At 40.2% G+C, this 23,302-nt stretch overlaps 2 protein-coding genes across 3 annotated transcripts in view; both read left to right on the top strand.

Moving 5' to 3' along the window:
* The window catches only part of map4k5 (mitogen-activated protein kinase kinase kinase kinase 5), a 38,078-nt gene extending 27,828 nt beyond the window's left edge, over positions 1-10,250 (top strand). For both annotated transcript variants that reach the window (XM_080480052.1, XM_080480051.1), the window contains exons 22-33: positions 237-321; positions 395-474; positions 1,207-1,267; positions 2,040-2,154; positions 2,920-2,978; positions 3,206-3,309; positions 3,689-3,866; positions 4,099-4,167; positions 4,255-4,347; positions 4,609-4,679; positions 7,269-7,324; positions 9,258-10,250. In XM_080480052.1, coding sequence (XP_080336178.1) covers positions 237-321; positions 395-474; positions 1,207-1,267; positions 2,040-2,154; positions 2,920-2,978; positions 3,206-3,309; positions 3,689-3,866; positions 4,099-4,167; positions 4,255-4,347; positions 4,609-4,679; positions 7,269-7,324; positions 9,258-9,345 — 1,059 coding nt within the window. In that variant the 3' untranslated portion in view covers positions 9,346-10,250. The remainder of the gene's footprint in view (positions 1-236; positions 322-394; positions 475-1,206; positions 1,268-2,039; positions 2,155-2,919; positions 2,979-3,205; positions 3,310-3,688; positions 3,867-4,098; positions 4,168-4,254; positions 4,348-4,608; positions 4,680-7,268; positions 7,325-9,257) is intronic.
* Positions 10,251-12,587: 2,337 nt separating this feature from the next.
* Positions 12,588-23,158, top strand: cdkl1 (cyclin dependent kinase like 1 (CDC2 related kinase)). The gene is made up of 10 exons (XM_080479286.1): positions 12,588-12,692; positions 13,109-13,341; positions 15,545-15,666; positions 19,012-19,084; positions 19,489-19,579; positions 19,962-20,162; positions 21,033-21,115; positions 21,206-21,262; positions 22,020-22,181; positions 23,022-23,158. The coding sequence occupies exons 2-10, from the start codon at positions 13,174-13,176 to the stop codon at positions 23,121-23,123; spliced, it is 1,059 nt and encodes a 352-aa protein (XP_080335412.1). The 5' UTR covers positions 12,588-12,692; positions 13,109-13,173; the 3' UTR covers positions 23,124-23,158.
* The last annotated feature ends 144 nt before the right edge of the window (positions 23,159-23,302 follow it).

The following is a 23,302-nucleotide window of genomic DNA, read 5'->3' as shown; positions in this document are numbered from 1 at the left end:
AATCCTCTGCATTGTCTCTCACAGTCTTCACTTCTTCCCTACGAACCTCCCATCATGGACACTGCTATTAAACGCTTGTGTGAGCTGTTGCTGTACATTCTGGAGATATTTGGGGTCTGCAGAGCTTTGTGCTTTGTGGTCCAGCTCTGCTCCAGCTCATTAAAAGTCTGGCTGACATTTTACACTCCACTGGGCCTGAGGCGGCCGCTAAAGAGCCGTGTTGCTTTTCTATGCAGATGGGGGCCTGTTTCTCTAAAGTGTTCGATGGCTGTCCACTGAAGATAAACTGTGCCACGTCATGGATTCATCCAGACACTAAAGGTAGAATTACTTTGTGCAAATACACATAATTTAGAGGTTTTATTGGAGCTAATACTTTCTTTTTCTCTTGTAGATCAATACTTAATCTTTGGGACGGAGGATGGCATCTATACGCTGAATCTTAATGAGCTGCACGAAGCCACAATGGAACAGGTAACTGTCTGTCACTGTCATCGTCATACATAGCCCCTTTTTACATCGCACATGATTTCATAATTTTAACTGCTTTTAGAAAACCTTAGCGCATATCCATTGAGATGCAAAAAACAATTAGGTTGAATATGGTTTCATTTATAGAAACATTTTTTTGTATACAAAAAATTACGTAATGCCCTCTCCATATAGATAAATAGTTCATTTATGTAACAAATGAATGTCTCTCTGTAACCAAAGATACAAATTAAGGCTGATTTTAGTGTATTTACTGGGAAGACATTAACTCAAAATGACAACAATTAAAGACATGGTCGGCAACCTTTTTCATGGATCATACATTTATAATGCAGTATTTGGATTACTTCTTAACACTTTAACTGTGGGAATATAAGAAAACAATTTTTTTTAAACTGCCTATAAAGACATGCATGTGCTTGAAAATCGCCCAACTGTTATGGTTGGTACAGTTTACACGCAGCATACTGTGTTTTGTTCTTCAGCCATTGTACTACATGCATGAGCTCATTGTTAAGCATTAGACTGCTTCTCAAACAACTCAAGAAGTCACAACTTTACCTCAGTCTAGATACAAAATCAACTGATTCGCAGAGGATGTCACTGAAAGCAGTTTCGTAAATAAAGCCAATAAAACAATTGGAAAATCCTTTGAAAAAAGTAATTTGTGTCTTTTTTACCAATCAATTTTCTTTCTTTAAATTCCCTGTCCAGCTTTTTCCCAGGAAGTGTACGTGGCTGTATGTTATCAACAACAACCTGATGTCTCTATCAGGTAAGTGATGGACCTCTCAGCCTCCTGTTTCAGCGCCTACTGTCATAACCTGCTGCTTCTTTGTCCTGTGTTATCTGGCTGCACCTGAAGGCCACACAGTCACTCCATATCTGCAGCCCTAAAATAGATATCTCTTCTGTTTGCCATCAGAGAGCCTCTTTAAGAGCTCAGTGATTCACGACTGACACATCTGGCTTTTACAGCCCGTTTTACTGCAGAAGAACCGTTGATGTATTGATCTTTGGAGGTTACGATGTTTACTGTGTCGTCTGTGGTCAGAAAACTCAAATCATCCATCATTTGAAACCCAACTGTCTTCATTTGGCTGTTCTGAGAGTCCTATCCTTTTCTCGCTTTAACAGTTGAGGATGGGATTACAAAGCGAGAGGTCTACTTTCGGTTTTACCTTCAGCAGTTTGCTCCTTGATATACCTAACCCCTGTTCTCTTCTCCTCTTCCCTTGGACACTGTCCATCCTCCTCTCGCCTGGCTTGATTTGATATTCTACTAACTGGCTTCATCAGAAGGTAATCATGCTTCACATCATCATCATACCTCTGTTTTTATCGCTTTTCACATCTAACCTTTCCAATTGTGGGAGAGAGAAAAACGCTTCACGTGGTCCAGAATATGAAGAAATTTTCAAATATTGGTTGAATTATAATTTGGCTCGACATTCATGAGAGGAGTGCGCTTTAATTTGTTGACTAACGTGTACTTCCTGTTTAATTCACGAAGTGGATGATTGAACGTCCTGTTTTTTTTGGTTTAGGGAAAACCTTCCAGCTGTACTCTCATAACCTCATCGGGCTGTTTGAGCAGCTGAAGAAACCCGGCCTCGCTGCTCAGTTCCAGACGCATCGCTTCCCAGACAAAATTCTGCCAAGGTCAGATCAACACATCTCTAAATCCAGATATACAAACCAAAGGATTTAACATGGTTTCATTGCTTGGTAGAGTTTGTGAAACAGGCCTAGATGGAGAAATGTGTATTTGGCCCATACGTGGTTACTAAGACAACTCCTTAAAAACTTCTGCTTTGCAACTCCTCACATCTCTGTGTCCGTTTGAATTCAATTTAATTTATTTGGATTTTTCCACATGTACACATATAAAATAAAAACATACAATAGCTCCAGTACTCTCTGACATTCAATAAAACTTTTTAGAAAATGGATGAATATGCAGTGTAAAATGTAAACATTTAATGGAAGGAGCAATAGACCTACAAGGCTCTGATCTGTTCAAGTGGGTCAGCTGTTATCTCTTGTGAGATTAATTTTATCATCATTGAAATGATTTATTTCATTGTATTTTTGATGAATGATTGAAATTTGTTTATAAAGTTGATCATAAAATGTACTTTTTTCCCTGAGACAAACGTCATTGTGAATGTGTAACATTTTGTAACTGCACTTTTTGGCATCTCTCACATCTTCCAGTAGTAATGTCTCACCTCAGCCTGTCCAACCCACGCTGTGCAGTCCTTTAGTGGTTGTTCTCCTCTGTCCACCATCCTGACAAATGGCTGCAGTGGTACAGAAAAAAAAAAAAAGAAAAAACAACCACTGGCCAGCTTCCCTCGTTCTGGACGTCATCACTTCTTTATGAGACTATCGTCACAACAGCTTGACTGTGTTTTCTTTCCATAGGAGATTTGCCCTGACGACTAAAATCCCAGACACAAAGGGCTGTCACAAATGCTGCATCGGTGAGTGAATTCTCCCTCCCAGCCACTCAGGCTTATTTACCGACCCTTCAGTCAGAATAGTTTGTGTAAACACATGAAGATCACCCTAAGTTAATTTACTGACAAGCTTTTGTTCTATTGATACAATGTGAATTAGTTTTTTTTAAACTTCTACTACTTTGTTTTTCACCTGACACATATACACACACTGGCAACTCATGTTGATGATTCTCTCTCTGATTTGCCAGTGAGAAACCCGTACACAGGTCACAAATACCTGTGTGGAGCGCTTCAGTCTGGGATTGTCCTGTTGCAGTGGTATGAGCCCATGCAGAGGTTTATGCTCATCAAGGTCAGTTGACTCACTTTCCTCTCACACATCATTTGATCATATAGACGACTTGTAATTATAAAAGTGAAGAAGTTGTGCCACACGGAACTTTGGTCAAACGTAAAGTTTATGTTCAGACTTCACAATGTCAACCTACACTAGATCTGAAGTCATGATCATACAACTTACATCAATATACAAGAATAACATTGTCCTCCATGCACACTGCTGAGATGTCAACTATTGGTCCTGACTTGAATATTTACTTGTTTAAATGAACCCACTTTAGTGACTTTTGTATTGTTGGAGGTTTTTACCTATGACCAACATGATGCATTAATCCAGAGCTTCTCTCTCTCTCTCTCTCTCGCTCTCTCTCTCTCTCGCGCTTCCTCTCCAGCACTTTGACTTCCCTCTCCCCAGCCCGCTGAAAGTGTTTGAGATGTTGGTGGTCCCAGAGCAGGAGTATCCTCTAGTGTGTGTTGCAATCAGCCAAGGCAGTGAGCCAGGTCAGGTGGTCCGCTTCGAGACCATCAACCTCAACTCCTGCTCCTCCTGGTTCACAGAAATAGGAACAAGTGAGTCAAACTTGAGCTGTGCGGTTGGAGTTTTTGATTGTTGCAGTTGAGCTGACATTTTAATTGGTTATTGTCTAAATGAGGATTATTGCCCCCCCGTTGACAAAATTGCACTTTACATAGGAAATGACTATGAAATTATATTTGGATTCATGTTGATATATATTAAATCATGTACAGATGATACTACATGGAACAACAGTGTCGTTAGTGTTGCCCTTCCTTCCTGCAGGTAACCAGCAGGTGGATGCAATCCATGTCACCCAGCTGGAGCGAGACACAGTGCTGGTGTGTTTGGACCGTAAGTTTAGTCGTAAACCATCTTTTCCCATGTTCAGATAAAACCTTTACCGGCACTTTGAACATGTTTCTCAAATGTCTCCCTCAGAAAATCTGAAGATTGTTAATCTCCAGGGCAGACTGAAATCCAACAAGAAGCTGGCCTCTGAGCTCAGCTTTGACTTCTGCATCGCATCCGTTGGTGAGCTTTCCAGCACTTCTGCAGTACATGCTGCTCTGTGTTTTCGCAGTTAGATCTCAGCTAAACAGGATGACAGGAAACATGTTACTTAATCCAGCAATGATTCATAAGTGACTCACAAAGTACTTCTTTCAGACTGAAGTTAATGGTGCTGACTTATGACTTTTAGTTCATCTTAATTTAGCTCTAGATTGTGTCGATTTCCTTGAGCAGTGTTTATAAATGACTTTGTGCAGTAACACCAGCACTTTTTCTTCACAGTGTGCCTTCAGGACAGCGTCCTGGCCTTCTGGAAACATGGCATGCAGGGAAAGAGCTTCAAGTCGAATGAGGTAATTTATTCCTTAACATTAAAGACCGAATCACCATGTCACAGAGCCATTCATTTTGAAAAAAAAAAAGTTTTTCTGCCTTTGTTACACATATTTTCAAGTCCATAATCCATCCTGCTTCATCCAGTTCATGGCTGCCAGGTCAGGTCCATAAACACACATTTTCAAAAACTCCTTTCAGAGTAGATATTTAAAAAAAGAAAAAAAGATTTACTGTTAATGGCAAAAGGCCGGGTACAGCTGGGTCAGGTCACTGTAACCCACTACATTATAGAGACACAACCACAGGGTGTGAGTTGTGATGAAAGCAGAAGGGGGGCATTTGATGACGTCAGACGGAGGTAATACGGAGGCTTTTCTTATACTTTATAAGACATTTATTTGACTTGACTAGTCTATTAGTGAAGAAGCTTTAAAGTAGTTTAGCAGATGAGAGGAAATGCAGACCAGAGGGGTTCATATCCCTCCCACTTACCCTAGCAAATCCACTGAATTACAGTCCGCAGTTAATGTAACAAGCATATCTTTGGATGGTGAGAAGGCGCTGGAGTAACTGAGAAAACCCACACAGGCACAGGGAGAACATCCAAGTCCCAAATCAAACTGCTTCTTTTTGCTGTGAGGCAGCAGTCCTTTCCACTACAACACATCTACATAATAACAAGGCTGCTGGTCTGTGGTGATGTTTTGTCCAGGTTGGAACAGCCTAAAAATTTTAAAAAAGTGTTTGATCAGGTTGACAATGTGTGAATTACTGTTTGTGAATTGTTAACATTTAAATACACATTTGAGTAGTTTGTACATGTACGTGGTAATTGTTTGGCTTCTCCGTTCTGAAACGTACTGCAAACTAAATTTGTATCAAAATTTCCGAGTCAGTTTTCCTTGGCTCCTAAGTGACCCGCTGAAGTGGAAACCGCGAATGTGTTTTGTGTCGCCTCCCTGAATGCACACACGTTTACGGCGCACGTTTGCGGCACACATGAACAAACACCTCTGTGTCTTGTCAACAAAGCCCCTCAGTCCTGTGCGTTTACGTGTGTGTGGCTACACGCTGTCGGTGATCTCAGGAGATTAGCCCTCAGGTGGAGCCAGACAAAGTGTCTTTGTGTCGGGCCGAGGTAATGAATTTGTCCACCTTTCACGGAGGGATTCCATGCTAACCCGATCACGAGTCGCGCACAGCGACACAATAAAAGTTCAAGAGATCGCCGGGAGGTGAAGCATTCTGTTTTAATGAAAAGTGATATGGCGATAGGGGCCGCCCTTTTGAAAGCGGGCCGTGTCAGACGTGGCCCCGCGGCACTCGGATGAAACTGAAGGTCTGTTTGCAGAGTCTGTGCCCAGCCCAGCTTGACAGTTCTACCATAGCAAGGATTTTTGAAATGTCAGCGGCCATGCAAAATTCATGCTCAATCATAAACGAAACCCGTCACACAACAGGGATCAGCACTAAATAATTCAGCCTTTGTCTCGTTATGATTCCCCTCAAAAGCGTAGGCATTCAACGGGGGCGGGCCTGTTGATGCGCCTCGGTGGGTGCTCCTCCGAACACCCGAGACCTTGTTCTCGTTTAGACTTAAACGGATCAGATCTCCCACGGGGCCAAGGACTTACACCTTGCAGGTGTCACCCACCCACTGTCTCACATCTGTCAACAGCAGGTTGTCATGACATGTCAGCCTGGGAGTGTTTTGAGGGCTCCTGGCCTTTTACGCTGCAAAGTGTCAGGCTACACCATGTGAGGAGAGCAGGTTCACTCCTCGATGTGAAGGTACACAGTGACACAAAGTCCCTGGAGACAGTCGGTCAAATAAACAAAACTAAAACAAAAAAAACCACAGGTTTATTTGTTCAGGGATCAACAGATTCAACAGTTTTCCCTTCCCCACAATTAAACCACAGGAGACTAACTTTCTGAGTTAGAAAATGAGTTTATAAAGCCTCAAACATTCATTAGATTCATGCTGATGAAGATTTGTGTTTTGTTAATGACCTGGTAAATTGCTTTGTGTTTTTTTGTTATTAACATCACACATCAGTCGGTATTCAAATGCCAAAATGAACCACCAGATAACAAATACAGCAGCAAAGTTGATTTCATTCCTCTTTAGAAAGTGTTTGATTGATCTCATGTTGAAGCAGAAAGCTGTTGTATCAATTGAGGTTAATGTAAAAATCTGAATCTTTCAGAATCAGACCAACAGTTTGATAGGTGTTTGACGTTCATCCATTCATTTACTTTGTACTGTTCTCTGCATACACAAGCGGTTGCATTACAAAAATCACAGCAACTTGTGACCTGGCATGCAAACTCCAGCGTGTCTGTGTTTACAGTGATCATTATCAAAACATTGCATCTCAATGTGCAACTTTTCTGAAAGAAAAAAGGAATAACCATGTCATTTCCAGCAAGTCATTCTTGGTATTACATGAAGAAATAAAACTTTTCTTTTATTTTTTGTTTTTAGCACAGCTTAATAAAAACTGTGTCTTAAATGCCAATTATTTCTGCATTACATTGTACCCTGAAACTCCAACACACATACAGAGAACCATCTATTAAAACTTGTGTTCCCTCATTTTCAGGTGACCCAGGAGATTTCTGATCCAAGCCGAGTCTTCCGCCTGCTCGGATCTGACAGGTTGGTACATTTCAGCTTCATCAGTGCACACGAGTGATCAGCGCAGGAGGAGTAAACACACAAATCTCAAAGGATTACTTTGAGGAACAGTCCTACTGAAGGGAGAAAAAAAGAAAAAGCTTATGTAAATTTTTCATCTTATCACCACTGTTAAGTTGCGTGATCGCCATGAAAACCTTCCCCTCTCGACCATGACGGTCCTCCCTCAGGTCTCAGTGTTTTGCCATTACCTGGAAACCGCCAAACAACCCACTGGGTTTTGAGCTCTCAGCTCTCACTGCGCTTCTCTTTTTCTCCACCTGCAGCCATGTTTTCCTCCTCTCACTGATTTTTCATGTGTGTCTGGTTTTGGATTCCAATTTTTGTTTTCTCATGCTGCCATTGCGAACACTTCAGACATGCTTCTTTAGAAAGGGCGAGCTTTCACAAATTAGTCACAAACCTGTGTGAGAAAATTAAGTTTGTTTAATGGCGTATCCACAAAATTTAACAAAACAATACTATGTACCATCTTACTTTAGCTTCTGGCTCCCCTTTCAAATAAGATGATGAAAAGCCCCAATAATACTTTCTCTAAATCCGATACTTGTGATTACTTTTGAATTTTCTTTTGTGAGTTAATAACATGAAATACTTGATTAGTCTTCCAAGTTAATGGTAAAAGATTATTTCCATGGTATAAGCCAGTGTCTTCAAACATCGGGGATTCTTTTGGGAGAGCACCAGGGCTTCAGCCTTCACCATCTCTGCAGTTTGCTAAGATTAGATTCACACATGTCAAAAAAAAACAAAACTGTTCAAGAATCTAAACAGCAATTCCTACTTTTGTCACATTTGAGAGAATGAGTGGTCCTCCTTTAGGCTTCACTGTAATGATTTTATAAATCAGAGCCTTTTACTACAAGGGGACTCAGATTACAGTATTGTTAGAAAATACTGAGGAAAATGCAACGATCACATTCAATCACATTGAACAATTTAACTGTTCGTAGTGAATGGTTAGTAGGCGTCCACTTGATTCACAAAAACTCACAACAAACTGGAGGATATTCTCACACAGAGCATGCTCAGTGATGGTTGATCTTCCCGTGGTGCCGCCGGCTGGGCGATGACTCCTGATGGTAGCCGTCCTGCCTGTGGCACCAGAGCGAGGCCGATCTCTGCTGCTGCCCAGCTACCCCCCACCCCAACCCCCCTTCTCCATGTTTTATTCACCGCCGCCCAGGCACTGCCAGCCTGGTTTGAGTGTCTCTCTGCACCTCTGTAATTTCATCTGATGGAACGGACAGTATAGACTGTAGCTTCCCGGCTCACCTGTCACCGCCACGAGACGGTAGGACGGCATCCGAAGATGCTCCCGCTGCCGTCCTGATCCGACCGTCGCATGACGTGACATTTAACATGCACGACTCTGATACCATCAACACGGCGCTGCGAGCTGTGTCATTATCTGTCAGTGCAGCTCAATTAGTAGAAAGTTTCCCCGTCACTCAGCCTCTCATTAAGCTACATACAACTGAAGTTGAGCAGTCCTTTCTGTATAATTATAACGCAATTGCTATTTGCTATATTGAAGTGGTCGTCTGTCATTCGTACTAACACTCTGCAGACGTGGAAGTAGGAAACTTAAAGGTCATGATCTGGAGCCAATGTAGTGTAAAAAGAGGAGAGAAGCTCAGTTCATTGAACAAAGTCTCACAGCACCGTAAACCTAAAGCAGCCTAACTAAAATAAATAGTCCACGGTGACCTGAGTGACCCATAACTGTTAGGTTTGGAGCCTGATTGAGCTGATCAGGAGAAGAGCCTGACAGCTGACAGCTCGGTCTCTCTCTCTACTTTTAGGAACTCCACACCAGCTGCAGCTCAGCCGCGGTTTTACCCTCCACCTCCGAGTTGCATGGCGCTTTAACTTGATTGGTTTCTCTCTGCAGGGTGGTGGTCCTTGAGAGCCGACCGACCGACAACCCCACGGCTCTGAGCAACCTCTACATCTTAGCAGGTCACGAGAACAGTTACTGAATGGGAGAAAAGTTCATGGGAGGCCTCAGTTCTGGGAGAAAAACTCCAGACTACCACCTGGAGGGGAGACGTTTGGTTCAAAGCTGTTATTGGGAGTGTTTGTTATTGACCGCGGGGGGGGGGGGGGGGGGGAACTCTTCAGGGTGGGTCGATGAGTAGCCTTACACCAGCAGGACGTTTACTGCAGAGCCACTCGCCAAAACAGAGCGAGGCGGAGAAACATAAAAACTCGAATGAACAATGTTACTTAGCATTTCTTCAGTACTGTGGACGGAGTCCCAAACACATTATCTAGAGGTATTATCAACAAAAGTGCCATTAAACTTTACGAGAGTTGTGATTGTATTAGGAAACTGGGAGATTTATGGTGTTATTGTCTGTTGCTCATAATCACCGCCGGTGGCAAACATCAGTAGGCTTGAAAGGGTTTTTTTCACGAGCTCTGTAGTTGAACTAATAATCAGTTTAAACACAAACCTGCTGTCAGCACCGTGGGTTGTTTAAGCAATATTTATTAACCCCATCTTCTGTGGGAGTACGTTGGATTTACCGGCGGAGACGGAGCGGTGGGCGGTGTGAGGATTAACTACCTAGTGAACAGTTCCCGAGCAGCTTTGGGTTATTAAATTTACTGCTATGTAACATAGTCGCATCTCCTGCTCTGCTGCGTTTTTAGGACTCGAATATAATGTACATGTTTTATTTTCTTTACCCTTCTCTTTTATAGACCTTTTACTTCTCATTATTTGCACCATGTAAGCACTTTTGTACATTTTTTTTTTTTTTATTTAAAATTAAATGACAAAATGAGGGACAATGCTAGGTTTTATTAACGTCTCTGCATTCCCTTCGCAAAATGTTAATGTATACAATTTTTGTAATAAAAGAATCTCTTTTAACATGATAACCAGTGTGGGCTGTGGTTTATTTTTGCGCGTTGAGTGGAAGTTGCTGTGGAGTCCCCAGTGGGGGAAGACGGGTGAGTATTCTTATCCATTATTTCACCGTTTAGTCTGCCTTTCCTCAGACTTGAGTAACCTCCACTAATTGGTCTCAGAGCGACGTTTTTCTGTTTGCAGCTTGATGTCATACGTTGAATGGTGTCATGTTGACGTGGCTCTGAGGCTTTGAAAGACAAAGACAAGGCAGGACTGGCTGAAAGGTGAATGAAATCTGTTGAGCATTGAGAAAAACATTAAATATGTGATGATTCTAGGGGGTTTTAAGCCTATGTTTGGTTAGTGATTATGTTTGTTTTTAATTTACGAATCCCTTGTGCATGTTTCCGTCTAAACTAATGATAACTGAAAGGAAAGACAATATGGAGGGGGTAAATTATATTTTTGCATTATTTGTTAGTGTTTGGCCCTTTGAATTTATTTTATGATCAGTCAGTTTGAAAATGTGGATCAGGCCATTACTGTGGAGCATTTTAATAAGTAAAGCATGGGCCAACATTGTTTGAGAAGAAATTATTTAATGAAAAATAGTCAAATGATAAAACAGTTATCACACACATTTATATTACTGAAGTGACTGCTTACGAATTAAAATGATAAAATACACTTATGGTTTTGCACTTACAGTTTAACAGTTTGAGTATAAGGAGCTAGTTCTGCTTTTTATTACATATGAATCAATACTGCAACCCAATAAAAAAATTATAACGTGAGAAAGATTTGGAATTCCAGCATTTTTTGATGTAAAACAAAAAAATGCATTCTCTGACAACTGGGCAAATTCACAAAGAAAATTACTCTTAAGTGCAATTTATTTGTTCTTTTTTGTTGATTTATGTCTCAATAATGTATAGAAGGACAACAAATACAAATGTATAGATTACCTTTAAGGTGAACAGGTTTTTCTGTTTCACCTGGAACTGGTGAAATATGTTACCTTTTTCAGATTTACACCTGCATTACAAGACATTTGATTTAATAATTGACATGTTGAATCTGGAAGGAATATCCTCTAACAACACTTTAGGGTTCAAACGTCACATTTCCACATTGTGAGTGCCCCGTAAAGAGTAAATGAAGAGTCTGTCCCTGAGCTCTCATCTTTTGTTTGTGAATTTCCTGAGTTCGCCTCCCTCGCTCTCTCAGGTGTGAATAACTGCAGGTGCCCTGCTTTCATGCCCCTCTGGAGGTGAAGTCTGCAGTTCCTATGAGCACCAGAGTGGGAAAAGCAGAAACCTGTCAAGCTGCTCAGTGAGAGAGTCTGTGGATGGAAACAGGAAGAGTCGTGACTTTTACCTTCAACATAAAAATAAATGCAAGCGCCTGCTAACACCAACAGGTTGATGAGCCTGTTTATCCACATTTAAACTAATTGAACTCCCAATATTTTGTTAATGTATTATTATAATTCTCATATATTTTTGTGGCTTAAGTGCTGGGGCAAAGTTACAACTCCGATTTTAAAACAATTTTCACATTTTAAAGGATTAGTGGAAAAAGTTTAAGGCTCATTTGAATTCACTTGAGTATTTTGGAGAGGTATTTTGTTGACTCCCAAAAGATGTCAAATGATTACTGATTTATAATTTAGAGCTATTCTGAACAAATACATGTACATGTTAATCCAGCTTTAGTAAATATAAACCTGTAAAATATTGTGTCATTTAATGTAGTTTTATTGTGTTTTTAAGTTGAACAATAATTTTGTTGTCCCACTGTGAGGAAATCTACAACTTACAGTTAACTATTAATGTGCTACTGAGTGTTTTCAAATACAATACCTATAGGGTATATAAATACAAGCAGTGTGAAGAAGTACTATAAGCGCATCTCAGTAGAAAACCTACATTTTTAGTTCAACATCCATGTATTTTATATGTATTACACATGAAAATACTTATGTTCAGCTATTCTTTTGGCAATTAAATCAAAAAGAGTTTCTCAAATTATATAAAAAAAAAAACATCAATATGTCACAGTACTGCATGTAGATAGATGACTACTGGAAAATACAGCTTAAAGATCTTTCTAATATTTAATCTTGTTGGTGATGTTATCGGAATGCCGCTACACTAGTGAAATAAGGGGTGTTTTTATTTCTAAAAGATAAAATATGTTGGTTAAAGAAGCTAGTGGAATCATTTTCTGGTCATTTGTGTTACTGCAGAGGGTGTCGTCGCTTAGGTGGTTTTATTGTGAAAATCTGGACCGGATGTGAGGATGTGTCGTGTGGTACTTGTCTCTTTAAAACAGGAGCCTGTTGCAGCAGCAGGGGACAGTCGAGCTGAAGACGCCAGTCCTGCAGGGTCAATGTGAGCAGAGAGGAGAAGGAGAAGAAGGAGGAGGCGTCATCAGACTGAGAAACGTCTGCAAACTCCTCCACTGAGGGTGAGTCCAAACATCTAATATCAGGCTTTTCATTTCAAAACTTTTATATTTTTCCACCAGAAACTTTCCTCTCATATTATAAATTTGATTTATTTGTTTTTGTTTATATCATCACATGCAAACTCACAGTATCAATCAAAATTGTGTAAGTCAAGCTGCAGAGTTCACTTTTCATAATGTGTTTGTAATATTTCCATGTTTATGTGCCGGTGCCTCACTTTGATTTAATTCCCCTGGCTGCTTCACTGTTAGTTGTTTTCTCTGCGCTGCCCTCAGGGAGCTGACCTAATGCACTTTGCATTGCAAATGCTTTCATTACAGAGTCCTAACTGTTGGAACATTGGTGTAATGTTCCCCGTTAGCAGTTATGGAGGCAGTTTAAGAAGTTAAGAAGCTTCTCCTCTGCTTGTTTTCAGGCTGCAGGGACGTCCCCGCCTCCCTCCGAGGGAAGGTGTCAGTCATTACCCTTTTCCACCTGAGGATGGAGAAGTACGAGAAGATCGGGAAGATCGGCGAGGGCTCCTACGGCGTCGTCTTCAAGTGCAGAAACAAAGACACGGGGCAGATCGTGGCCATCAAGAAGTTTGTGGAGTCCGAGGACGATCCCGTCATCAAGAAGATCGCTCTGAGGGAGATCAGGATGCTGAAGGTAGCTCCAGAGGGTCTCCGTCTTCTGGTTTTACTCTCGGAAAAAACCTTTTTGAACTTTCTCGCAGGGCTGCCAGATTCAACTTCTGCAAGAAAAACAAAACAATAAAAGGCGTCCAGATTTTATTAGTCCCAGTAGCAAGTTTAACAATTGCTTGAGATTAAAAATTAAAAGTGAAAAATACAAATCTCATCCTAAATTTAGGTTAAATGTGTCCTGCTGTATAATGAGGAGGTTAGAATAGTAAGAAAGTCCAAATATAGTAAAGTTAGTAGGAGTCTTTGGTTTTTAACCATAAAGATTTCTATGAACCAAATCTTGATCATTTGTTCACTTCAGGTAAATTGGCCTCCGTCATGAGTTGAAGAGACGATATTGTTTTACACTCATAAAATGACGACTTATGTCAAGGTTGTGGCTTATGGGTTTTATTCAGCCTTAAACTACACAACAATGTTGGTTTAAAAAAAATCTAATATATTTTTGCATCAGTTTTTTGGGGGAAAAAAATTCAATAGAAACAAAACATTTGCTGTTATTCAAAAGTCCAACTAAATCAAACATTGTTCATTCAAGATCTTACTGCGCAGAATTCCAATAAGACTGGTAAAGCTGAGAGATTATATCAGAATCAAGACATGCTTGAGGTTCGAAGTTGGATCTTTACCCAAAATATGAGATAAACTTTAACTTGTGGCCTGCTATGATATAAATGACCAGATAGACGACATGATTTGTGAACGCTTGCAGAGTTATTAGACAGCTGATTAGATTTGAGGTGATAATGAAGCATAATAAGAGGAAAAATGTTCACCAGATGCAGAATTATTACATCATTTAAGCAGATTGTTCCATTTTATGAGATAAAACTCATAAAATGTTAAGTCATTAAAATGATATAGTGCATAGGCTGGGGGCCACATACAGACCCAACTGTCTTCTGTGTGGCCTGTCAAATTATTTCTGTGTGTGGTGATGCAAGGAAGCTCAGTTAACCACATTTAATCCCCGTATCGATGTCGTGAAATAGTTTAAAAATAAATGTATTTAAATGAATAAAGGCATGCATTTTGATTCAATAAGGTTTATTTAGAGCTGTTTGGTTAAATCAGTAATTATTAAGTACCTGGCTTATTTTTTTAAGATTTTTTTTTTTTTTTTGTGGCTATGAATGTGAATAAAGTTACAGATCCTTGTTAACACATGAGTGGAGCTGACCTGTTGGAAAGTAAAACTTTGGGTTCTAAATTAAAGATAATAGGTGAGTGCGCTGTTATTCAGGTAAACCTGTAAAATGTAATCAAAGCTAAAATGGTACATTTGGACCTTTACTCTAGACATTTTAACAAAAATGTCAGAATATGACATTTATTGAAGAAACTTGACCAAAATCTATCAGTCAGACTTAAGTGAATCGTTGTATTTGTGGCTCTTTATGAGTTTTATAAGAAATCTTTGCAGATGAAGTTTAAATTATCAAGGTGTTTTTAATCTGAATCTCATTTTATCTAAATGAGTGAATAACCATATTTTTTATACAAACTCAGTTCCGCTCTTATTTTTATTTTCTTTAGTTCTGTGCTCTTCTCGGCTCTGCTTTCCAGACTTCATGTGGCGCTTTATGGATGTAAATCTTGTTTTTTTTTGTTTTTTTTTACTGCTTTAAAGCATAAAGAGTGGCTCCTCTGTGGAGCAGCCAGCAGCGTCCCTCACTGCAGTTAATTCTGCAGACACAGGAAGCACTTTTCTTCTTAAAAACAGCAGCGTTTAAAGGGCTTTAATCAAAGGTAGGAAAAACCCCGCTGCTTCACAGCTGACTCGCTGTATTTCGGACACGATGTGAAATGTCACTGCGCAGAGGAGTGAGAAACTAAAACATCTTTACATTTCACCTTTTTGGGTGTCCATGTCACTTTCATTCTTTGAAACCGGCTGGTCTTTGTTGTCTTTATGTTGAATAATGATGATCAGAGATGCACTGGGGCAGTTGTTGCGGGTTTAATTAGTCATGCGGTGGGTGGGAGGGTTAGTGGCCAGCGGGACACAGGCAGCTCATTAATGGGGCGGGTCGTCAGGGGCAACAGCATGTTTATTACCTCCCGGTTAATAAAGGTTTAGTCTGTTTGATGGGTCCAAACCACAGATGGCGAGCAGCACATTTACATCCCGGGTTTGTTTTGGTTCTTTTTTTATGTCGGCGCAGCAACTGAAACACGCCAACCTGGTGAACCTGATCGAAGTGTTTCGACGCAAGCGGAAGCTGCACCTGGTGTTCGAGTACTGCGACCACACCGTCCTCAACGAGCTGGACCGCCATCCCAGAGGGTGGGTGTCGTTTATTTCACTGTAAGGGTCAAGAGTAAGAGGCCCCAAACAACAACACGGCTAAATATAAACGTTATCTCTTATGCTACGTGAGCTCTCTACCCCTTTAGTCACAACTTTTCATTTAGAAAATGGCAAAAATATATTTTCATTCTAATGTTGGTTTACAGCCTCGCTCTGAACAAATACACAGGTGCATCGAAATTAAAAAAAAAAAATCACAATACAATAGAAAAGTAAATTTTCTTCAGTACAACTTCCAAATATTTTGTTGCACATAAACTGAATTATTTCAAGCAATTGAATTCATTATTCTTTATCATTTTAATTTACAAGTAATTAAAGTGTAAATATCATATCAAGAATTTGTATTTAACCAGAGGCCATAATTAGCATAATTAAAATGTTTATAATGATTGAAACTTAGAAAAATAACCAACAAAACAATTAACCATTATTTTAAATGCACCTGTACATTACGTTAACATTATATTGTCTTGTAAGTAACATGTAATATTATTTATATATATATACATGAATACATATGTATATGTATGTGTGTATAAGCTAAAAGTCATGTGTTTGACCAACTGATGAAATAAATCCTGAAATATAATTAACTGTCTATAGATTATAAAGTGTGGTGTGGTGACATAAAACATCTACTTTTTATCCAAGAAACTGATAAATTACATTAATATTTCACAAAAATAGCCAAGGTCAAGATACTATATCATATCTTACTTGACGTGATAAACTAGATTTCAATAGATAATTTTCTTTACTTTGACTATTTGAAAACTACTTTGAAAATTGAGGCATATCTACACTCAATAAAAACACGTTTGTATGTCAGATTGATTAAAAAGTCATGAATATTATATACATTAAAATGTATTATTCTAGAATTACTTAAAAAAATGTTTTACTTGCATGAATGAAATAGTTATGTGATTTAAAGTCATTTTTGTGAATTAAAACAAAAAGCTGTTAAGTCCTGTTAAATCATACCAGCTCTATAAGGGTGAGGGTGACGTGAAGCACCACAGTCAGGTATCTGTTGGTGTGGATCCAGTAGGAACAACTCCCAGCTTCCACGATGCAGATCCATCAAGGGACTTTATTTTTAAGATAAATATGCGGCGCTTTGCGCCTCGAGAACATAAATCTGAGCGGCTGCGTTTCATTAAACAGGCCGCTGTGTGCTTTGTGTTATCTCTACATTACATATATACCGCGGCGCTTTGTCCACCTCTGATGGGCACGGCGCTCGTCTCCCGGGAGGCCGGCCCGCCTCTCTGCGGTATGCTCGCGTCGATGCTCTCCCAGAATGCTTTGCTGGTGCGGAGCCACATTTTACGGGGGAGTGTTATTGGCCGCGCACAGCTCCCCCCCCTCCCCTCCGGCCGGCCAGCAGCGGGTTCAGAGGAGGAGCGACAACAAAGTGGGGAGAAGGGACGGAGATGGTTATTGATTGCCAGTCACAAGGCTGGAATTAGCCGTTTCCATGACAACGCTGATAGACGGCGGCCCCTGGATCAACAAAGCCCCCAGTGTTGGACATCGGGGGCGCACAGAGACGGCGGCCAGACCGTCGCTCACTGTCGTCTCCCGAGGGGAGAAGACGAGTCTGGAAATCAACGAACCAAACAAACACATTAACTTCTTTTAAACCTTAAATTCAAATTTCTCCTTTTAATCCAACAAAAAGCATCAGAATCTTACAAGAGACGAGAAAACATGAAGCATTTTCATTCTTTCATTTCTTGTGGGTATGTAAAGACATCAAGTGACGATGGATAAACTCATAAGAAATGAAACTGGTTTTGTTTTTAACGTCAGATTTGTAGCCAGATGAGACAAATTAGGCCAAAACTACACTGATATCTAGAATATCAAGGCAAAAGGGAATATTTGTCATTTCATTGTGCATCAGGTTAAGTGTTGACCTTGAGTGTGGAAGACGAAGATGGATTGTATCTTCCTCGAGGGGTATCAGGCTTTTTTAAACTTTTTTATTTCTTTTATTTTACAGTGCAAATTCCATTAACGATGTGGTGACCTCTGTTAAAGCAAACCGCCATATTAAACGTATAAATGTGGAATTTAATGTGTGCATGCATTTTTAATTAATCCAATAAGAATATTTTGAGGTTTTTGACTTGAGCTGAAATAATAAATTGATCAATATTGATTTATTTAGTTATTTTTAAAAGTGAATATTCTCTGATTCCTGTAGCCGTCAAGAACAAAGTGCACATGTTTGAGTTGTTATTCGCTTGGTTGGAGTAGAATGAAGTGTTTTAGGATATCATTTGGGGATTTAGGCACCATTTGGTAAAATGTATTTTAATATTCTGAGACTGAACATGTGAGAAGAAGTGAAGAAGATTTACTGAAAAGCTTCTGGCAGCAGCTGGCTCCCTGTGTTCCGTCTTAAATCTTTAGATAAGTTTGACCCCAACTGTCCCTTTTACCCTTTTAGCTGCAGCGTTTTGCTCTTCATGCAGCAGAAATCAACTGGTTAGGGGCAAGGGAGAAGTATTGATTTGGTTAGAATAAGTTTTATCGCCGAAATCCATCCTGACGTAACACAAAAGTCCTTTTTTAGCTTATTCAACAGATCCTTTCACTGATGACAGGATCTGGCTTGTGTACGTCTCATGAGGATGACTTCGAGACACTTTATGATATCGAGAACATTTGAACACTGCCTGAAAGTAAAGAAAAACTTGCATGTAGGATGAGATTCTCGGTTCAGGAAAAGGGCTGGAATCTCTCAGGCATTTATTTAGAATTATAGATACATTTATTCGCAATTTACAGTTGCTGCCCCCAGACTCTGGAATAAACTCCTCCCTGAAATACGCACCGTAACCGACTTTGGCCTCTTTAAATCCAGGCTCAAAATCCATTTATTCACACTGGCTTTTAATACACAGTACCATGGTGACATTTTATCTTATTTTATTTTGGTTCGATTTGATTTTAGTCTTTTTCTCTTTTAATTCTTCTTTCTCATTTTTACTGTGAAGCACTTTGGTTACCCTGTGTGTTGTAAAGGGCTGTATAAAGGGCTATAGTTTCACAGATTTAAAATATACCTATAGGCTATACAAATATAAAAAGACACACACAAACATAAGCATAAACTGTTATTTTTTTACATATTAACTGAAATATTTGAAGCTATTTCAGTTTTCTTTTTTTTTTTTTTTTTAAACCAACCTCACAAGACATGAAAATCCAACACACAGTGGCTCATAATATTACGTTATTTCTTCACATTAAACTCTTAATTATTCTCTCCCAGTTAACTGTGTGGGTTCTGATCTTGTCTCTCAGTGTCCCGGAGCATCTGGTGAAGAGTATAACCTGGCAGACGCTTCAAGCCGTCAACTTCTGCCACAAACAGAACGTAAGTAACCACATAGCCTCTCCTCCTCCTCCTCCTCCTCCTCCTCCTCCTCCTCCTCCTGTCTGTGTCATATATTTCCCAGTTGCCAAACTCTCCCCTCGGCTTGTTTTTAAAATTCCTCTCCGTTCTCCGCCCTCATCCAGCTCCCACCGAGCCCCCTCTGCTTTATGGCTCCTTTTTTAACAAGAATTCCTTCCCCCTGGCTGACCAGCAGTTAATGTATCACCTAGACACAACAAATGCTCCAAGGGCCGCTATTTAACACAAATTTAACGTCCCTCCCTCCCTTTTTTAACAATTTCTCACACAGACCCTTTATTCTTCACCTCTCACAATTCAAAGCAGCTTTAAAAGTCTTTATTTCTAAGCTCATGATTTAATATTCTCGTCTTGTTTGTTTGCAGTGCATTCACAGAGACGTCAAGCCGGAGAATATTCTCATCACCAAACACCAAGTCATCAAACTCTGCGACTTTGGCTTCGCTAGGATCCTCAGTGAGTCTGGAGAGTTTGTATCTGCTGCATTGTCAAGGACGCTGCCACCTAGTGGTGGCCAGAGATGTTCCACACACCTGGTATTGTGTTTGAACCAATTATATTTAAATGATTATTCAGTTTCTTCAACATCCTACTGATTAATGACAGTTTTTGTAATTGAATTGTACAGACCAGTGTCTTAAATTGGTTTTCTTTAACATAAGCTGATATAATTTGATCTTCTCAGAACAGTCTGAGCCTCACAAAGCCTTTACAAAAGCTTTTTCTTTAAAAAGCTCCATTACAGTGAATGTAATCTTTGAAGCATTTGAGTGGTAATTGATATCTGAATGAATCCCAATTTCTGTGAGCAACACCTGAAGCATTTGCCTTCCATTAGCTGGTCCGTGTGACTACTACACGGATTACGTAGCGACTCGCTGGTATCGGGCCCCCGAGCTGCTGGTGGGGGACACTCAGTACGGCGCTCCGGTGGACGTGTGGGCGATTGGTTGTGTGTTTGCCGAGCTGCTGTCGGGGATTCCTCTGTGGCCTGGGAAGTCTGACATGGATCAGCTGTACCTGATCAGAAAGACTCTCGGTAAGTCTCCAAACAGGCGCTACTGCAATATTGAGACATGTTATCCAGGCAGTAATGTTATGAAATACTCTGACTGATCTGCAATGGGCCACCACGGTCCCCACAGTGCAGAAGCCACAACTCCATAAAGATAAAAGCATGGACGCACAGGCTGCTGCACAAATACAAACACTGCCGCAAAATGTGAAAACTGCAACAACAGATACAAGATGCAAAAGTTGCAAACAAGTTGCAAAAGTTGCAAGCAGGACAACACAAATGCAAAAGCCACAACAAGATACAAATGTTGCAACATATGATCCAAAGCTCACTACATAAAGTACAAAAGTTGCAACACAAGACACCAACACTGCATGATGAGATACAAACGTTGCAAGACATACAGTAAGTAAGAGCAGCAATACATGAAAAAAGTAGTCCCACCTCAAGATATTATTAAAAAAGAATTGCAACACAAGTTCAGAGATGCAATACAAACACAAAAGCCACAACACAGGTCGTTGCACAACTGCAACAACAATCTGTCATCACATTGTCTTCAGGGTTTTTGTATTCAGCTGCTGTAACTTTATGATCATTCATGTCATCTCTTTTGTGGACCCTTCACTAAACTCCACACTGAAGTTTTAAACTGAGAATAGAAAAGAAAAGAAAAACAATCTAGGTGCCATTTTGTCATTTGAAAGCCTTTTCCAAAACTCTGGAGATCTTTGAGAGCTACCCTGAGGGCTTTTACGCTCTCTCCCACCTCCCACACTTTGCCTTGATGTTGAAGTGGCTTCAAACCTCCTGCAGCTCCTCAATCGACTGGATTCTTTTTTTTTTCCCCTCAAACCGACGAGATAAAGAGCTTTTCTTTCCCCCCTGCAGGAGATCTGATCCCCCGACACCAGCAGGTCTTCAGCAACAACCAGTTCTTCTGTGGAGTTTCCATCCCAGAGCCACAAGAGATGGTGAGACACATGAGCATATGTTTGAACATTTAAATTCAAATTAATGATCAAAATTAACAAAAAAAAACTACTATTTTTCTGTTTCTGCAGGAACCTTTAGAGCAGAAATATCCAAACCTGTCGCATCAAGTTCTGAGCCTCATGAAGGTACAGCACCAATGTTTCAGTGGGATTAAACCACATTAAAACGCTTTTCTGACATACAATCTGCAATCATAAGATAGCTGGTGTATCCACACTGACACACATGTAATACTAAGAGTACTGAAAATTTGTACTTGATGACAAATACTATTAAATTGCTTACAATTCTACTGAACTGTACTTTTGTTAAAAGACACTCGGATGAAAACACAAAGTTCTTTTCTTGGATACAAAACTATTAAACACATTTCATTTCATCATCAGGAGCAGATATTTCATTGAATTTACTTAAATTGCGATCTCTGCTCAGAGCACATCCATCATACAAAGTAAAAGAAATACACAGTGGCAGTTTTACTGTGAACATGTTTTGATATAAAGCAGGTATTTTCTGCGACAGAAACACTGATCCAAAGTCTGAATGTTAATTAAACTCAGTGGAGGACTTAAGAAGTTGCAAAGTAACATGATGTAACTTGCAAATATATATATGAATGGATCTACACACATGAGAATACAAGTATCCAAGAACGTTGCAGTAATACAAGTATTTAAATTGGTTATTTCCGCTCCTTGCTTTACGATAGCTGGAATGTGTTTGAGTGGACATGACTCCATCACCACCATCAGGAAAAAATATTAAGATGCCTTAAAGTGAATACATTTAAGAAACGCTTTTTCCTGATAACCAATGAGAACGAACGCTCGATGAGAAATGTTTCTCAGGTTTGACGCGTGGCTGTGTTTGTGTGCGGCGTAGGGCTGCCTCCGGATGGACCCGTCGGAGCGTCTGAGCTGCGAGCAGCTGCTGCAGCAGCCGTACTTCGACAGTCTGAGAGAGAAGAGCCAGAGCACGTCGCGAGAGCCGGACCGCTCCAGCAACAAGAAGACGCGTTTCCCCCGCAGACACCTTCCCCCCGGGGTGAGCGGCCATCAGATAACCGTCGTTCCTCCTGTTTGGGTCGACACCCCCCCCCCCCCGGCTCACCGCCGACTCTAGTTCTGCAGGTTTCTTCCTGTTAGGAGGGCCAATCACACCTCAGCCTCAAGTCAAATTTTATTTTTCACACACCCACTGTCCTCAGATTTTATATTTTTGGGGGCTGGAAAAAAAAATTGATAAATAAACACAACTTTCCATCCCTGTTCTTAACAACTGTTGGTAGCACATAGAAACATAGAACCAATGTGACGGTTCTCTTTAAATTCTGCTTTATCCAAATAGCAAACGTGTTTTACTCGCCTATGGCTGGCAGAAATTTTTATTTCTTTATTTTAAAGGTCAACAGGGCTGTTTGCTCATTCAAATGATCAATTCTGGCCCTCAAAAGTTTGAACGCCTCATAAACTATAATGTTTGTACAGCAAATACAAGCTGTTTTTTTCCCACCATTTCAATGTATATACAGCAGTTCTACCGTTTTATTTACACACTAGTTAATCTGTGAATGAAATGCAACTTGATATATATATATTTATGCATTATTATAGCCAATACAAGAACAGTTTCAGTAGACTGACTCCAGATGTTGTGCTCAACTAGAACACTACAACCTTTTTTGGAAGAAACAATATCATATTGAGTTATACTTCCAGAGACGCCAAAGAATGGCAGTTTTAAAGTTCTGCTCCAAATGAAGGAAAAGGATTTGTTATGGTTGTTTGACATGTGTAGCTCCAATTTTGACCAAAACAAACATTTGTGTTCATGTAAAATTGACTTCACTGATCTCAAACTTTTTTTTTTATCTTAATCCTCCAGTATTTGCCACAGCTCACCAGCAGTAGCATCTTTCCAGCTCTGGACAACAAGAAGTACTACAACAACCTGCGCAGGTTCAACTACCATCTGCCCAACATCTAAACGCTCCAACTCTGCCGCTTTCACAAGGATTCAACCTTCTTTTTTTTTTTTTGTAAGAGCGTTGTGTCTCTGTGTTGGTGTCAGTCTATGCACTATATCCCCGACGCGCTTCGGCTCGTGTGTGTCGCCTGCGTTTCAAGCCGATCTGTAGAGAAGACGAGGAGCGACGTGCCGCTCCG

Source organism: Lipophrys pholis, assembly GCF_963383615.2.
Source record: "Lipophrys pholis genome assembly, chromosome: 14".
NCBI lineage: Eukaryota > Metazoa > Chordata > Actinopteri > Blenniiformes > Blenniidae > Lipophrys > Lipophrys pholis.
This window is presented reverse-complemented; position numbering and strand designations above follow the sequence as displayed.